Source organism: Aquarana catesbeiana, linkage group LG05 (genome assembly GCF_042186555.1).
Source record: "Aquarana catesbeiana isolate 2022-GZ linkage group LG05, ASM4218655v1, whole genome shotgun sequence".
Classification (NCBI taxonomy): Eukaryota; Metazoa; Chordata; class Amphibia; order Anura; family Ranidae; genus Aquarana; species Aquarana catesbeiana.
In genome coordinates, this window is record NC_133328.1 from 103,952,122 (window position 1) to 103,969,452 (window position 17,331).

General features: G+C 41.1%; 1 protein-coding gene across 3 annotated transcripts; it reads right to left on the reverse strand.

Moving 5' to 3' along the window:
* Positions 1-213: 213 nt before the first annotated feature.
* Positions 214-16,677, reverse strand: MYD88 (MYD88 innate immune signal transduction adaptor). Of its 3 annotated transcripts, none has more exons than XM_073630023.1 (6): positions 16,574-16,677; positions 11,104-11,540; positions 8,824-8,943; positions 3,901-4,081; positions 2,645-2,736; positions 214-864 (listed from the first exon to the last, which is right to left on the reverse strand). In XM_073630023.1, exons 2-6 carry the CDS (start codon positions 11,414-11,416, stop codon positions 713-715), a joined length of 858 nt encoding a protein of 285 aa, XP_073486124.1. In that variant the 5' UTR covers positions 11,417-11,540; positions 16,574-16,677; the 3' UTR covers positions 214-712. The 3 variants fall into 3 exon arrangements, with proteins under 3 accessions (XP_073486124.1, XP_073486125.1, XP_073486126.1); XM_073630024.1 differs by having other exon boundaries at positions 16,548-16,616; XM_073630025.1 differs by lacking the exon at positions 16,574-16,677 and adding an exon at positions 16,299-16,404.
* Between the last annotated feature and the right edge of the window lie 654 nt (positions 16,678-17,331).

Here is a 17,331-nt window from a genome sequence, read left to right on the forward strand (position 1 = left end):
CAAACACACAAAGGTTGATCAGCAGGGCTGCCCTGCAGTGCAGAGGTTAATATAGAGTTCTCTGATAGGAGCTGGGGTGGAGCCATGCTAGAAAACAGATTATAAAAGCAGTCAGGTGAGAGTCAGCTGGGCTCTAGAGATTAACACATGGAGACAGGTAAGCTGACAGACAAAACTATTGCATAACCATGACAATATGCCATTGTGTTGCAGTTTTTTTTTTTTTTTTTAAAGGCTGCAGTTTTACTACCACTTTAAATATGGCCAACAGAGTCACTTGAAGTATTAACACAATCATGCTATTGTGTGAGAAATATCTCCTTTGGCAAATTACAATAGGAATTGCAAATTATATAGCAGATAAAAGTAACATTAGGCCTTGCAGTACACTGCAATAGCAATGGAACGCAATTCCCAGTAGTAGCCAAAAAGGAAACACATTTTCACTGCCAAATAAGCTTCTGATTGCTTGCCACACCACTGCTCATTAAACTATGTGATTAACTAAGGCCATGGGGTTTAATAGAACAGTCATGGCAGTACCAGAGCTACTGTACCATCTGCATATACACATATACCTGTGTTTGAGAACTTGACCTGATAAAGCAGCTCCTGATAAGAAGAGGAAGCAAGGAAAGCTACGAATGAAAGGATCCCTGAGATCACCCTGTTGAGGTCCTAAGAACCATTAGAAGACCCAAGACTTTATTGCTCATTTCTTTAGAGCCTTGGCGAGCCTGTCCCAAAACCATGCTTGTATATGTGGATTTGTGTAATCACACACTGTAATGAACCGGAGGATGCTGGGAAACTGCCTCTTCATGGGTTTGTACTTCACTGGAATTAGTCTTCTTTCTCGAGCACCTGCACAAGGAAAAAATACAAACAGCAAGATAAATTTTCCAGCAAAACAAATCTACCAGAACAATAACATTGCATTTTGCTGAAGTCATTGATTAAATATTCATCAATGTTCAACAAAATCTATATCACATCCAACAGCTTCCACAAACAGAACTATAATATATTCCTGGCCTTTTTCCAACGGGAACGCAGTACTGAATGTACTGTATGCAATGGCAAGGCATGCTGGAAGGTCTATTGATGCTGGCTGCTAGGGATCTATTTTTTATTTTTGCATGGTGGTTTATTGCTGCTGGGGAGGTCTATTGTTGCTGGTTTGGGGGGGGGCTTCTGTTTGCTAGGGGATCAAATGTTGCCGAAGGAATGTGCCATTGAGGGAGGGGTCTATTGATGCTGGCTGGTCTGTTGTTGATGCTCAAGGTCTATTGTTGCTGGGGTGGTATTTTTTGTTGTTACTGGTCATGGAACAACTGGCTGATTCAAAATTGAGAAAAGGACTACGGCAAGGATGTATATTGTCACCCTAATTATTTAACTTATATGCAGAGTACATTACACGAAATGCCAGGATCGACGAACCACAAGCTGGCATTAAGATCGCAGGGGGAAATATCAACAACTTGAGATATGCAGACGATACCACACTAATGGCAGAAAGTGAAGAACTAAAGAGCCTCTTAAAAAAAAAAAAAAAAAAAAAAAAGAAGGGGGAGAGCGCAAAACAGACAGATTTTATCTTCCTAGGCTCCAAGATCATGGCAGACTGACTGTAGCGCTTGCTTCTTGGGAGGAAAGCAATGGCAAAGCTAGCCCACGTTATAAAAAGTAGACATACCCCTACCGACAAAGTGCCTTATAGACAAAGCTATGGTATTCCCAGTAGTAACCTATTGCTGTTAAAGCTGGACCATAAGGAAAGCTGAAGACTCTTGAAAGTCCCTTGGACAGCAAGAAGATAAAACCAGTCAATCCTGAAGGAAATCAACCCTAAATATTCACTGGAAAGATGGCATCTGAAGCTGAAACTTGAATACTTTGGCCACCTAATGTGAAGAGAGGACTCATTGGAAAAGACCCTGAAGCTGGGAAACAAAGAAGGAAAAAGAAGAGGAGGATGACAGAAAACAAGATAGATAGGGTTGCACCGATACCGACACTAGTATTGGTGCCAATACCGAGCATTTGCATGAGTACTCGTGCAAATGCTCCGTTGCTTGCACCGATACCTGGGCAGTCAGGGATGATCGGTGCAGTGGTGCGGGCAGTTACATGCACCAATCTCCCTGTATACCTTTCAATAAAGCAGCTGACAGCTTCTCCTGCGGCTTTCAGCTACTTTATTGAAAGGTATACAGAGAGATTGGTGCTTGTAACTGCACACAGCAATCATCCCTGACTGTCCCCGGTGTCCTTCTTCATGCTACTCCAGTCCCCCCTGTCCTGGATGGAGAGCAGGGGAAGGATCCGGTAAATCTGTAATTTACCGACTCCTTCGTTTTCTGAATGGACAGAGTCACTGACTCTGTCCATTCAGATTCATAACTGAGCATTGTAAATTGCGTCACCAGTGCTGCATATTGGTGCATATTAGTGCCACTGTCACATGACATTAAAAGTATTGGTATCAGCGAGTACTTGGGATACCAAAAGGGTCAGCACTAAGAGGTGGGTGGGGGTGGAATTAAGAAATGGTGCTCAGAGATAAGTAGGGGCTAAGACAAGAATTTACTCAGAAAGGGGGGAGATCCTGCACCTTCATTATTACATATTTAACACATACCTGGTCCAAGGCTGAGAGCAAATTTCGTTTGGAAATCACACTCATTGCTGTCCAGATAATCATCAGATATAACCACCACCATCTTCCTACACCTGCAACATAAGTAATAACTCATTTGTTAAATATTCTGTGTTTTAAAATATAACTTAAGAAACATTTTAAAAACGATACTTATATTGTCCATGAGCCTAAACTATAGCACATCAGATCCAATATACCTGGGAACCTGGATTTTAGGGACCCATATAGCTTGCGAGTCTAATAAAATAATTGTGTCTAGAACATTTGCTTTTCTAGTTCCATGACATACCAGATCAGTTTCTAAAGAAGGAAAAAGAAAGAAAGAAGAAGAAAAAAGAAGAAAAAAGAAGGAAAAAGAAGGAAAAAGAAGGAAAAAGAAGGAAAAAGAAGGAAAAAGAAGGAAAAAGAAGGAAAAAGAAGGAAAAAGAAGGAAAAAGAAGAAAAAAGAAGAAAAAAAAGAAGGAGAAAAGAAGAAAAAAAAAGAAGAAAAAAAGAAGGAAAAAGAAGGAAAAAGAAAGAAAAAGAAAGAAGAAAAAAGAAAGAAGAAAGAAGAAAAGGATACAGACTGGAAAGACACATTTCACACAAAGGCCCCAAAACATTTACTGACCCAGGGCCTCAAGGGATAATAGACGGTCATCAAGAAGAAACAAAAACTAAGAACAGACTAACTCGTCTGTTTCAAACAGCAGAACCAGTCTACAAACCAACCATCCTAAAATTAAAATGAATTGCTTCCTGGAAGAAATGTAAAGCCCAGCTCCATTAAAATTAAAGAAAAATCTACATTTGCAGTTTTTTTTAAGTGTATTCATAGTCAAAAGTTTTGGTTTGAGTTTTGGATAGAGCATGGAAGGGCTTTTTTTTCCCTGTCTGTGTACCATTGGGGATATTTCCTTTCATTTCCTGTTCCAGAGGCACAATAACTTTGATTTTAGATTTAGATTTCTCCTTACCTCTTTTTATGGGGCCAGCTCTAAAATGTTGGATTTTCCTTTACTTTTTTCCTACAAATAGACTGGAGAAATTCTCCTAGGCCTAGGGACACAGACTGCAATAAAAACTTGACAGAGGCTCCAACTCTCCCCTGCTCTATCCACGATTAAAAAAAAGGTTTTGCTTAGAGATTTACTTTAAAGTAAGAAGCATAAAGAGTAAAAGCTATAAGAAAGGAAAAGCTCTCATTATCCGTCATCTATTGTCACAATGATCTTTGCAGTCCTACATTTACATACCTGTTTTCAATAAGTTCACTTGTTATAGACCACAGACATGTGCCAGGGAGGACGTCTCTATCAAACACACACAACTTCAGATTATAGTTCGTCTGCTCCAGTTTAGCGATCATTTCCTGTACGAAGCTTATATCCTGGGCACAGTAGCAGATGAATGCATCAAACTGCTCAGGCAGTTGTCCTGCAGGTGAACATGAAACATAAGCACAGTTGTCTCTGTAGCTTAAAAACAGGATAGCAGAAGAGGAAAAAAAAAAAATCAGTGCATAAAAATGCTACATAACCAAACCAGAAAAAGGTTGAGAAATTTAAAGCAAAGACGCAATTGAACAAAAACAGAATCTCTTCTGTTTTTTTAAAGTATACTTAAAAATGTAATTTATATTTCAGCTTTTCAGTTCTTACATGTGATGGCTGCATTAGTTTTCACTTTTCAGTCTATGATGGTTTTCAGCAAGTACAGAAAAAACAAAAAAAAACAAAAAACTGTTTATGTTGCCAGAATTGCAGGGTCCTTCTCACTTTCAGCTAGAGTACAAAGAACATTCCCTGGAATTCATAAAGATTGCCATTGGCATTTTTTTGAACTTCTACACTCACTACAAATGTTGGCGCTTGAGACAGATTCATGTAACCGTCAAAAAACAGGTACATGAATTTGCTGCAGGAAGCAGCTAGCACTTAGGCTATGCTAATGTCCATACCAGAAATATGATCCTCAGTGCAGCTCAGAAACATTGAGCCGTATAAAAATCACAGGCTTAGCCTTGCCTAATGCTCAGCCACTGCACCATTTCAGGGATCCTCAAACTACGGCCCTCCAGCTTTTGCAGAACTACATATCCCATGAGGCATTGTAAAACTCTGACATTCACAGACATGATTAGGCATGATGGGAATTGTAGTTCTTGAACAACTGGAGGGCCATAGTTTGAAGACCCTTGGATTACACAGACAGGAATAGTGACTGAGGGATTTTTATTTTTTAGAATCAGGCAGAGCATGATAGGTAACTCAGAGACTAGTTCCCCATCAGACCAATAACAAAGAAACAAGGATCAGACTGTACACGCCAGATAAGGAGGTCTTAAGATAAAAATGTCTAATTTTTATTATGCAAGATTAAAAATCAAAAAACGTCATAAAAACATTATATGGTGCTAGATTGATTAACTGTACATAGAACATTAATATTGCTCTTGCTTGATACAGCCAAAAAAGAGAAATCCTTATGTGTAAATGTGTTTAGTTAAAGTCATGCTTCATCAGGACGCATGAGTATAGTACTGTAATCCTCTCAGCATTGCATATGGTGCATATAACCTCCTGGGTGGGCACCAGGGCAGACAGGGAGGTCAAGATCAAGATCTCAGCAGGGCACCTCAAAATAACAGATCTACGTCGCAGGCATTATCATAAAGACCGAACAGGGATAGTACAGATGATAGCTACCTAGTGTGTATATTTCTGAGATCACCAGTTGTCAAAACATTTCAGATCTAAACACAGCTCATCATCCGTATCTACCCAAGCCCTATATTGAATCAAGAGAAAGGAGCCCCACGTGGTTGCGGTCAAAAAGACTTCTGCTGCAATAGTGTACCAAAAATAGTGCGATTGTACCCACCAGCTTTATTCCAATTTAAGAAAGGGGAAACAGCCTGCGACCATAGACTTCCCTCTATGTTGTCCTATGTGTCCATGCACACATGGACGTTTTTGGATGTTTATCAGCAGTGGAGTTTATGGGCGGTTTTCTGAACGCCATAAAAATAGCGCTCAGGAGTAATTTTTTCTGACCACAAAAAAATGCGGCTCACTAGCATTTTAAACGTTTTTGATCCATTGGAAAAAAAAAAAAAAAAAAAAAAAAGCTAGCGCGGAAAAACGCTCATGAACGCTAATGCAAAAACGTAAAAAAAAAACAAAAATCACTGCGAAGCAACTGGCGTTTTTATAAAGTTATTTTAACGTCCAGTATGCATGGAGCCTTATATTTTTGGCAATTACATGGTGTGAGCAGACTTCTGCCAGACACAGGCCATGTCACACCCCTCCAGCCTGTGTCTTAGAATAGGAGGAAGGTAAAGTCTCCATTAATCTACATGCAATATCGCACCCCCATTGCGTTTAGCAGGTTAGTGGGCATGGAGGAGGGAGGGAGTATGCTGTCATACCACTGTGTACAAGCCCACATGTGTGACTCTATAGTCACATGGGCTGCTCAGATGTGATAAGAAGGAAATGCTCAGCATAGAAACTCACTGAAAACTGAGCATGTGCAGAATTGCCAACACAGCTGCAAAATGAACCGAAGGTGGAGATAGAGAGCAGGATCAGCCAGTTTTTTTGCAGAATACAGGAAACAAATCTAAAAATGACTGAGCGAGTATGAACAGCATGTAATACACCATTTATTGATAGTTTTTTTTTTTTATGATGTGGGTTTAGTGACACTTTCACTCCAGAAGCTGTGTTAAAAAAAACATAGGTGGAGGGAAAAGGATTAGTCAGATTACCAGTTTTTACCTGTAGTCTTCCTGCAGCTGATTTTTCTCCATTACTACCTTACTTCACCTTGTTCTACATGCTCTCTCTCTCTCTGTGGAGTTGGCTCTCTTGGGAGGGACAGTTTGTCAGAACAAGGAGAACAATGAGCAGTACAGTAGTGATATCACCCCAAATCTCCTGAGATTAGCGGTCAGGGGCAGCATTAGTTTAGATCTCACACTGCAGTTGTTCAGCTATGAGGCTGTTGGTACAGAAGTGCCTAGGTACATTCACATACAAGGAAGTTCACTACTGGGTTTTTTGAGGATTGGCAAATAAAAGAAGGCAGATTTTCAGGCTATTCCTTAGGCACAAATAACATTTCTCTAATATAGCAAATCTTTACCTTTGAGTTTAGTTCCACTTTAACTCTCCAGCATCTACCAAACACTGGAATATTAGCACAGGCTGGCTTACCCTTTAATGATATAAAAGTAGTATCCTGTCTAATTAACACTGATCTGCCCAGATTTAAAATAATCTACACTGGCAGAGCCTGCCCCAATAAATACCAAAAGATCAGGAAATTGTGGATCGATTCCCCTACAGCACAAAGATCTGATGTAATTACCTTGGATGTTGTTTCTTCCTTCATGTCTCCCTTTATCGGGCATATATTATACAGTCCCTGAAAAGTCTTGTCGCTTGTGTACAAATTGACCTGAAGTGCCGCTAAAATATATTTCTAATCAAGATTTTGTTACAAGAAATGGGTCATTTTAATCCCAACAGGTTTTGTAATAATGTTTCAGTGCAAAACAAAACTCTGGAAAAGTGGCAGATGGACTCTGGAAAAGTGGCAGAAGGTGTATTTTTCAGATGAATCTTCTGTTGAATTACACCACAGTCGCCGCACATATTGCAGGAGACCTACTGGAACCCGCATGGAGCCGAGATTTACCCGGAAAACAGTGAAGTTTGGTGGAGGCAAAATCATGGTCTGGGGTTACATCCAGTATGGGGGTGTGCGAGGGATCTGCAGGGTGGAAGGCAACATCAATTGTCTAAAATAGCAAGAAATCTTAGCTACCTCTTATATTCCCAACCATAAAAAAGGCCAAATTTTGCAGCAGGATGGTGCTCCATCGCATACTTCCATCTCCACTTCAAAGTTCCTTAAGGCAAAGAAGATCAAGATGCTCCAGGATTGGCCAGCCCAGTCACCAGACATGAACATCATTGAGCATATGTGGTGTAGGATGAAAGATGAAGCATGGAAGACGAAACCAAAGAATAATGATGAACTCTGGGAGGCATGCTTTGCTATTCCTGATGACTTCATCAATAAATTGTATGAATCCTTGCCAAACCGCATGGAAGTCATACAAGATATTAAATTTGGATCTCACAGCACTACTACTTAATTTGCTGACATATTTTTGGATTTTGAGTAAAGTTGTTCAATTTCTGTATAGGCGACAAAACTTTTGTCTTGCCAAGATTTGACCTGTCTGTCTTGATTAAATGATAAATCTTTTTTCAGTGGAACGAATTTATTTCAGTAAATTAAACATCATTTGGGAGGGCTTTAGCTTTTCATATGAGCTATTTCTAACACCAATTGATTAATTAAAAGTCAGGTTAATAGCAGGAGTTTCTACAAAATAGAGAAGCGACAAGACTTTTGTCAGGGACTGTATGCCTCATATGCACTGGGGACGGCGAGGGCAAGTGTGATTGGTGTGTTTGTGTCATTTTAACTTGCATCTGTTTTCTTGACATCAGACCCTGTGTTATCCTGACCGTTTTTTTTTTTTATAAATTGTGTCCTGGCTAGGTTGGACTTTATGGAAACTAAAACAGCATTAAAAAAAAAAAAAAATTAAAAAATTATGTAAATGTTTATCTGTCTTTTTTTTTCAATCCCAAGGAGGATTTTGTATCATTATGCCACAACTATGAGCCATGTGTTTGGCTGGTGGTTGCATGACGGTACCATCAACCTCAATAGGCAAGTCTGTCAGGTCTGACAGTTAGTACCACCTGTTGAAATAGACAAGCTAGGATAAATTTGCTGCTGCATATGTACCAATACCTCCATCTATCATGGTTGGAATGTACCAACCCCCCTGTCTACCATGTTCAGGACAGTAGTAAATACGCGCATAGCCTGTTTTTATTGACCCCTTTCTGCCTGCACAAAAGAGGTCTTACATTGTTCTCACAGTGCCCTCGTTTTTAGAAATTTGCTCAGAAAGGAGGGATGTCACCTCAGAACCATTTTTCCCTGTTGTGTCAGACTCCTTGGTGAAAGCATGCTCCTTTTTAACAATAGGCTTTGTAGGCAGCGGTGAAGGGTGAGTTATTACTGTGGTAATACATTCGAATCAAACGGTTTTCATAGGACAAAAAGCACCCGCTGTAGTTGTATACCTGAAGGGTCGTCATGCGTGGTGATACACTTTCCCCCACTGCTATCCACGGTTTCAACTTGTACTGGTGGTGGCTTGCTTGACTCCTTGGTCTTTTCTAAATACTTCTGACAATCTCGATCTAGAATATAAACAATAGGACTCAATTGAAGAGTGGACATAAAGGAAAAAAAAAAAAAAAAAAAAAAACAATATTCTGGCTTAGCCGGTCTATTGCCCATATTGCCTTGTAACCAGTAGCAGAGCTCCACATCATAGGACTTGACCTGTTCATAGGGAAAATATCATGCTATTGCAGAGCCCTAATGCTAGATGCTTAACAATTATGATGACCCTGTAACTTTACCAATTCAGTGGGCTGAATGAAAAAACAACCCCCCCCCGAGGTTGCCATACTAACAATGCAATGTTAGCTCAGCAATCTCCCCTGCTGGGCTATTGTGTTACGACAGGGGGGCTGCCCCCCCGGCACTAGAACACACTGATCAACACTCGCTGACATTGGCCGCCAGCGCTGATCGGCTGCTGGTTTTCCAGCATGTAAGTTCAACAAAAGCCAGTCACTGAACCAGCTTCTGTCAGACAGTTGTACACACCGTCTGAATATTCGAATCGTGTGTACCCAGAATTATGGTTGGGTACCTGCAGCTGTGACATTTTGGGCCAGATTAAACAAAATTGGTAGTTGCTGAAGAATGCAAATTGTGACACACATGTCAAATAAACTATTATGTTGCACTGAATATAATCAATTTGCTGCATAGTAGAATGTGTAACTGTCTTCCGCCATCGTCCTCTTGGCACACTAGTGCATGCTTCTATTGTTCCAAATACTGCAAACCCATTTTATGTGCCAATATTTGTTTGTTTGGCACACATTGCGGGACCTTTTTTACAAAAAGTCCTGCTTTCCGCAATAGTTGCATTGTTCATTTCAAACCTTTTTAATTTAAACTATTAGTTGGCTCTTCCTTGTCAGCTTCACACAAACTTTCGCAATTGTTTATCCTTCACAAGGCCTATCGCACACCTGCTAGATTGATTGGGGTAGATACACTCATTTGTCCTACATGTAATGTACATAGAGGCGATTTCATACAAACGATTTGGAGTTGCCCAAAGCTCACCCGGTACTGGACCAAGGTTTTACGGTCCATTTCTACACTTGCTCAAGTTTCTATATCTACGAACCTATTAGTGTGCTTACTTGGAGCACTGGACCCTGAAACGTACTTACCAGGTATTTACTATATAGTAGGATAACCTAGTTATTGCATTTAGCTAGAAAGCCAATTGCTCGGTACTGGATGTCACCTACGGGCTACGGTACCTACAAGAAAACAGTGGGTTGAGCATGTCAATTCCCTCTGACTTAGAGAACAGCTAGCTTATCACCACCATAATGGGATGTGTAAATTCAATCTTATTTAGCAAGGTTGGTTAGATACTCCTGATTTAGCACCTCCGCAGTTAGTGATGGATAGACGGTTACAAATGTAAGCATGGATGGACCCGTTAAAAGTGCCCACATTGTTTGTCGCACCAAAGGTTTAGGTTGTTTTATTTTTGTTTTGAGCTAATAATGTGAGATTTTAAAAGGAAAGAGAAAATTATATATTTTTTGTAAGCTTTTTTAAAAAATGAGCAGTTGTTGATTTGATCTACCTATGTTCATACTTTTTGTTTTGTATAGAATAACTGTGTCCTGTTCAATGTTATCCTATTTTATGCTGATCTATTTGTTTTCTATCCTCTGGCGCTCTTTGATACCAATAATAAAACAAACACTATTAGTTGGCATTTTCAAAAAAAAAAAGGGAAGGGTGGGATTTCTGTGCGCCAAATATTTGGTGCACCAACAATAGTTTATCTAGCCCATTACCTCTTCTCCTATAGGTTTGGTATTATGCACATGTGGCTCTGTGGTGACAGAGTCACTTTAAAATGTATATAAACCCTAACAATATACTCCTCCTATTTGCTCTGTTTAATATACCGTTGAAAGCCTTTTGGTATATTTTTTTTTGAGAAGTGCAAAAAGAAAAATAATAAGGTCATAAATTCACTTCTGTCATGTGTTCTTAATGGACTACAGAATGAGTAAGCCTTTATGCTGCAGAGATCTGAGAGTGGGGGTGGTTAAGAAGTTTATGTCAGCCAACAAGGAATAAGGCCCCATTCACTATTGGGAGATTAGGAATCATGGGCAGAATCGGCCCTACTTCCCCTTTAATGTGTTTCCAGCTGCAAAATTAGTGAACATGGTATGAAGCCAACATACCTATTAAAGGAGTGACATCTGTGAGAATATCATCCCTTTCAATCTTCCGCAGCAGGTTCAGCAGCTCTCCAACAGTTGCTTTTGAATTTTTTTCCCGCCAGTCAGAGAGAAGCGAGGAGGTTGGATCAGGAAATCTCTCAAAATTCTTTATCTCTTGATAGGTATAACCCATTTCTTCTGCAAGGATGGTCCAGTTGGAAGCCGTCACTACATCAGGGTTCAAATATAAAGACAACTTCTTCCTGGTAGTGCAGTTCAGAGCAATAAGAGGAAAAGAGTTATAGTCCAGATGGACTGGACTTGATGTAGCCATATTTCCACCCTCAAAACAGCTAGAAATCCTTTTGAATCCTTTTGAAATAGCCAGGGGTCTTCAGTCAGCACTCCAGTGCCCCCTAGAAACTTTGGTCAAATCATTTTCTTCACTTGGCTAATACCTAGAAAATATGGGAAAGACAAGAATATTGTAAAACTTTCTTCATTTCTTAATTCAGAATACTGTACAATATATTCCACCAATACAAGGAGATACATTAAGGTATACAGTATGTGAACCCTTGCCATGTAATGCAACCAACTGGAGTTTAAAATAGAAATGAAAGGTAAAACATTTGCGTGTGTGCGTGTGTGTGCGCGTGTGTGTGTGCGTGTGTGTGTGTGTATGGAGGAAATAAAAAAAAAAAAAAGCTGCATAGAGGCTTTGAGAGGTAGGGGTGGAGATCAGCAGTACACTAATCTTCCCAGTAAATAGCTGTGCGGGGTGTGTGTCAGCATAAGTCTGATTATCGGGGGACAAGCAGGCTGTTCTCCCAGCACAGGCAGAAAACTGACACACTGGGAAGGATGTGCTTTCATTCCTAGAGTGGTCAGTTTGAGCTAGGAAATCAAGGGGACTGGCAAACAAAGGAAGAAATACAAAGAGAACGGGATACTTTTTAACATAGATACATATCAGGATGCTGGGGTAAAAAACTTTCTTTAATTCTATAAATCTCTTGCCAGCTGCTTATCTCTGAAGATGGATAAAAATATCAGATGGTGACCAAACACATGTTCAAAGTCCACATTCTGAACCTGAGAAGACCCTGGCGCTTGACAGCCATTAGGAAGTATCCACATCACCCAGGCAGAGACAGCTCAAGAAGGACCTTCCTCTGTGGTGAAGAAGATAAAGGACTTGGCACCAAGTGTACATGGAGCTTTTAGCTTAGTTTTTTTTTTTTTCACTAACACAGTGATTAGGTGGGGTGGAGGGTGGGTGGCAAAGGGTGTGCAGTGGTTTAGCACACAAAGTCCAGCTTTAAAGCGAAACTTCACTTTTAAAAAAGGAAAAAATCTCCAGGGCGTTTTGCCCTGGAACTGCAGATTCTTTCTCATTTCTGTCCATTAGGTAATAAGACAGGGCATTCTAGTACCTTGCTCGATCCGGTGTTTCGTCAGATTATGCGACCCCTCAGAATTTGTATGGAAGTGACATTCCATCGCCGCCATCTTTCTACACCCCGCACTCCTCCACAGCAACGATACAGTGAGAAGGCGGCAAGCAGACATCTTGTTAGACCCACCGGAGTCTTGCATCACACACTTAAACAGTAAACAGAGCTTATATGGTGGAATACAGTATTTAGAAATCCGTCAGGCTGTTTACATGTTGAATTTTAAAGGCTTGCTGTGGCTTTTTGTTGGCGGCGACATAACGTCACTTCCATTACAAATTCTGACGGATCGCCTAATCTTACGAAACACTGGCTTGTGAGAGGGAGGTTTGCCTGCTAGATTTGCTTGATCACTTCTAATACTGGAACATGAGAAATGTATACAATAAATTCAAGCAGCACTGCTAAAAAGTTCACAGAATCCCATACAACCTTACTGTACACACCCTAAAGAAAAATTGTATGACAAACCCAAGCCACTTCTGCAGTTTGAAGACTTTTGTGGCAAACTCTGACAACTGTCAGCTATGTTCCGGGTAAAATCTAATGTGAGAAACCATCATGCATAGACAAGTGAAAACATTTTTTACCAGGAAGTAACAATGCAACTAGGAAGTGCACAAATAATAAATCTGTGTTCAAGATTACAACTAGACCTGGGCTGGCTGTACATCACGGGATCAGAGAAGTCATCTGCAAAGTTTAAACCCCGTGAAGATCCCTCTTTCCCTCAACATGTTTGTGTGTCATAAAATCTGACTAATAGGAATATAAAAAGGGAATGTATGAAGACAGTCTACTCTAGTTCTGTCTCCTCTGAAATGTATAGGTCATGTAAATATACACACTTGTCCAGGTAACATGCCTAAGGCCCTCACATCCTCAGCATCAAATCTAACTTAATTTATATACTTGATCCATTATCAGCATGCACCCGACCATCTCTTCTCCATCAAAGAGCAGTTGTTGCCCAGCCCACTACCTACCTATTGGATTACACTTTAGAAGGCATTTTTCCCAGGTATAACAAGACATACGACCATCATGGCCACTAAAAACATAGGTTAGCGAGCGGTCTGTTCCTGCTTGTTCACCTGTACAGTTTCCACATTCACCTGTTGTCTAGTTTAGCTATTTATATTGCTCATTCATGCGTCTCCACTTGTATGCCTTGACGTCTGCTCTTCTGTTTATCTGTACTGCTCACGTGGCTGCAAAATGCCCACTTCTTCCCTTTTGTCTCTGTGCTGTAGTGTGGGTTTACCTGATTGCCAGGCTGATAACCTGTGTTGTTCTTATATTATTCTACTGCAATAGAATATGCTCTATTATTTCCTAGTAATTCTCCTGTGAGGAGTATTTGCCAGTATTGCTCTGTCGTTGTCCATCTCTGAACGCACAACGCAGCAAACTATCCTCTGCTAATCTCCTGTGTTAATGTAGCCTTTGTGGTTAGCACTTCTGTCTTACAGCACTGGTGCATCTAGACTGAGTCCGGATATGTATGTATAAGTATATATTTCTCTCGTATTTCTATTAGTGGTTAACACTTCTGCCTTGCAGCACTTGTGGGGGGGTGTGTGGTAAAACCTTGGATTGCGAGCATAATTCGTTCCAGAAACATGCTTGTAATCTAAAACACTCTTATATCAAAGCAAATTTCCCCATAAGAAATGATGGAAACTCAGAGGATTTGTTCCACAACCATTTATTCATAAGTCCTTCAGTTTATAGTCCATATAAAAATATTATAGACATGTGACCAGGTTGTGTAATCATAAAATGTCCATCCACAAATGGAAGCCTCCACAAGGAGATTAGAAGCAAAATCCAGCAGGAGCTACAGAGTATAAAAGAGAAGAGAGGCGCCTCTCAGGCTCGGTTCACACTGGGGCGACTTGTCAGGCGACCTAGTCGCCTGACAAGTCGCCTCCCGTTCTGTGCTATGGAACCGTTCTAATTGGAGCGACGCAAGTCGCTCCGACTTAGAAAAAGGTTCCTGTATTACTTTGGGGGCGACTTGGGGCGACTTGCATAGACTTCTATGCAGAAGTCGTCTCGCAAGTCGCCCCGCAGTCGTTTGCAGGTCGCCTCGCTGAGGCGACCTGCAAGTCGTGCCGCCCATGTGTGAACCGAGCCTAAGTGTAGCAATATGGTTACATTTAATGAAGGGGAACAACATTTAGCAAGTCACATGGTTGATGATTAAAAGAGGCATTTATATATATACAGCTGTTCACATAGACCGTCCTCCGCACCGCCGGCTCTCACCGCTGTCAGTCTGCAATTGTGACCGATAAGACTACCTGCAGGAGAATGATCTGAAAGCGAGGCTTGAATCACTTGTGGAAGGTGATGGCGGTGCAGAGGACGGTCTATGTGAACAGCTTTACCCCGGATACCTGCATACTTAGATGTGCCTGTTTTAATCATCAACCATGTGAGTTGCTAAATGTTGTACCTTCATTAAATGTAACCATATTGCTACACTTAGCGGCGCCTCTCTTCTCTTTTATACTCAGTTGTGACGTGATGCTACTTGTATATCAAGTCAAAATGTATTTAAAAATTTTGCTTGTCTTGCAAAACACTCTCAAACCAAGGAGATAGTGATATATATATATATATATATATATATATATATATATATATATATATATATATATATATATATATATATATATATATTATTCAAACCCTCTTATTGATTAGCACTTCTGCAGCATTGGGTTGCCCAGTTCAAATCCTAGCGGATCACTGCATGGAGCTTGCAAGAATAGAATGGAAATCCTCCAGTGGGGATACCAGATTTCCCTCACACCCCCCCCCCCCCAAAAGGTGGCGATTGTGGCACCGGAGAGGGGGGAGGAGGCAGATAAGCAGAGCTTCCACTTTTGAGTGGAAATCTACTTTAAAAAGGGATTGAAAAACATGTGCACATCTGTGTGTGTAAGGGTCGCCACAAACACAATTTGACCATACAATTTTTATAGGATCAACTTTAGATTTACCAAAACTATGTAATACGAGGACTTAAAGCGGAGGTTTGCTGAAAAAAAAAAAATATTAAAAGCCAGCAGCTACAAAATACTGCAGCTGCTGACTTTTAATATATGGACACTTACCTGTCCAGGGAGCCCGCGATGTCGGCAGCCAAAGCCGATCTGTCCTTTGGCTCTCAGCTGCTGCCGCCGCCATCCTCGGTAAGGGAATAAGGAAGTGAAGCCGTGCGGCTTCACTTCCTGGCTCCCTACTGCGCATGCACAAATCGCGCTGCGCATCCTCTCAGGTCCCTGCTGTATTCTATGTCTCACAGAATACAGCGGGGGAGGACGGGGTAGGCGGCGGAAGTGGCGTAGGTCACCGCAATCACCGCGGTGATCTATGCCAGGAAGTGGGAGCAAATACCTGTATTAGACATGTATCTGCTCCCTCCTCCCCCCTGAAAGGTGCCAAATGTGACACCGGAGGGGAGGGGGGGGGATACAAAAAGTGGAAGTTCCATTTTTGGGTGGAACTCCACTTTAAGGAAGCCATCCAATTAAATTTGTACCCAATCGGGCAGACACTTGCACTACAGTCATTGGTAGATCTAAAGGAGATTGTACAAACTGTAATGTGTGACGAGCTTCAAAATGGTGATAACAAAATAAAGCAATAAAACGCTACCAAAAAAACTGGCACCTTCTTTTCCTTCTATGTTTACAAACAATTCAATACTTTAGGAAGTTTATATAAAGTTTACCCAACTATACACACCCTTGTCACATAAACCTATTTTATACATCAGGTCTCCTATGGAGGAGGAAAGAGGGTCTCTCTATATTTGTTTTATTAACTGAGAATGATACAGATCTCACATCAAACACAACTGAAAGACACAAACAGGAACATTGAAATTATTGTAGAGAAAATAAAAAGAACCCCCCCCCCCCATATTGTATAGTAGCTCCTCTATATACCCCAGCAGTCATTCTATACTGCCCCTAATCCCAACTGCTCACTTACCTCCCCCATACACACACACTACTTACCCCTCCAGATAAACCCGTCCTGTCTGTCTCCTCCCCAGCTGGGAGCTGACTGTAGAGAGAAGCAGGGCTGGCTGGGACTCGTCCATTATCAGCGGAGGGGTGGACACAATGAACTTCCACTTTACAGGAGGGATAAACCTGGTCTGTGCTGACAACAGTTTATTGGACTTCATATACAATTGTGCAGGATTGAAATTTGTCTCTGGTGTAATGGAAAAGATTCAGAAACCTATGCAGCGTTTTATTAAATGTGCATACACCCCCTCCCTGTGTGTGTGGAAGTGTCCGAAGTTTCAGGAAGTTGGGGGAGAAGTTTGAGCAATGTGCGGGAAATGATGTCTTGTGTTACTATAGAGCTGTGACCACGCCTCTATAGAGCTGTGACCACGCCTCTATAGAGCTATGACCACGCCTCTATAGAGCTATGACCACGCCTCTATAGAGCTGTGACCACGCCTGTGCTGCATCAGCCTCTTACCCCGCAGTGTTGCCAACCAACCAGATGGAAACTTAATACTGACGTTGTGATCCAACATTTCCTGGCACAGCCAAGGTTTTACTGACATTTCCCCTAAAGTTAAAAAATTACAGTTTTAAGTGCAAATTTCAGTATTTAGGCTCCAAACAAGTACAATACGCAATCAGCAATGTGATTTAACCACTTAAGCCCTGGACCATTTCGCTGGCCAAAGACCTGAGCACTTTTTGCGATTCGGCACTGCGTCGCTTTAACTGACACTTGTGAGGTCGTGTGACGT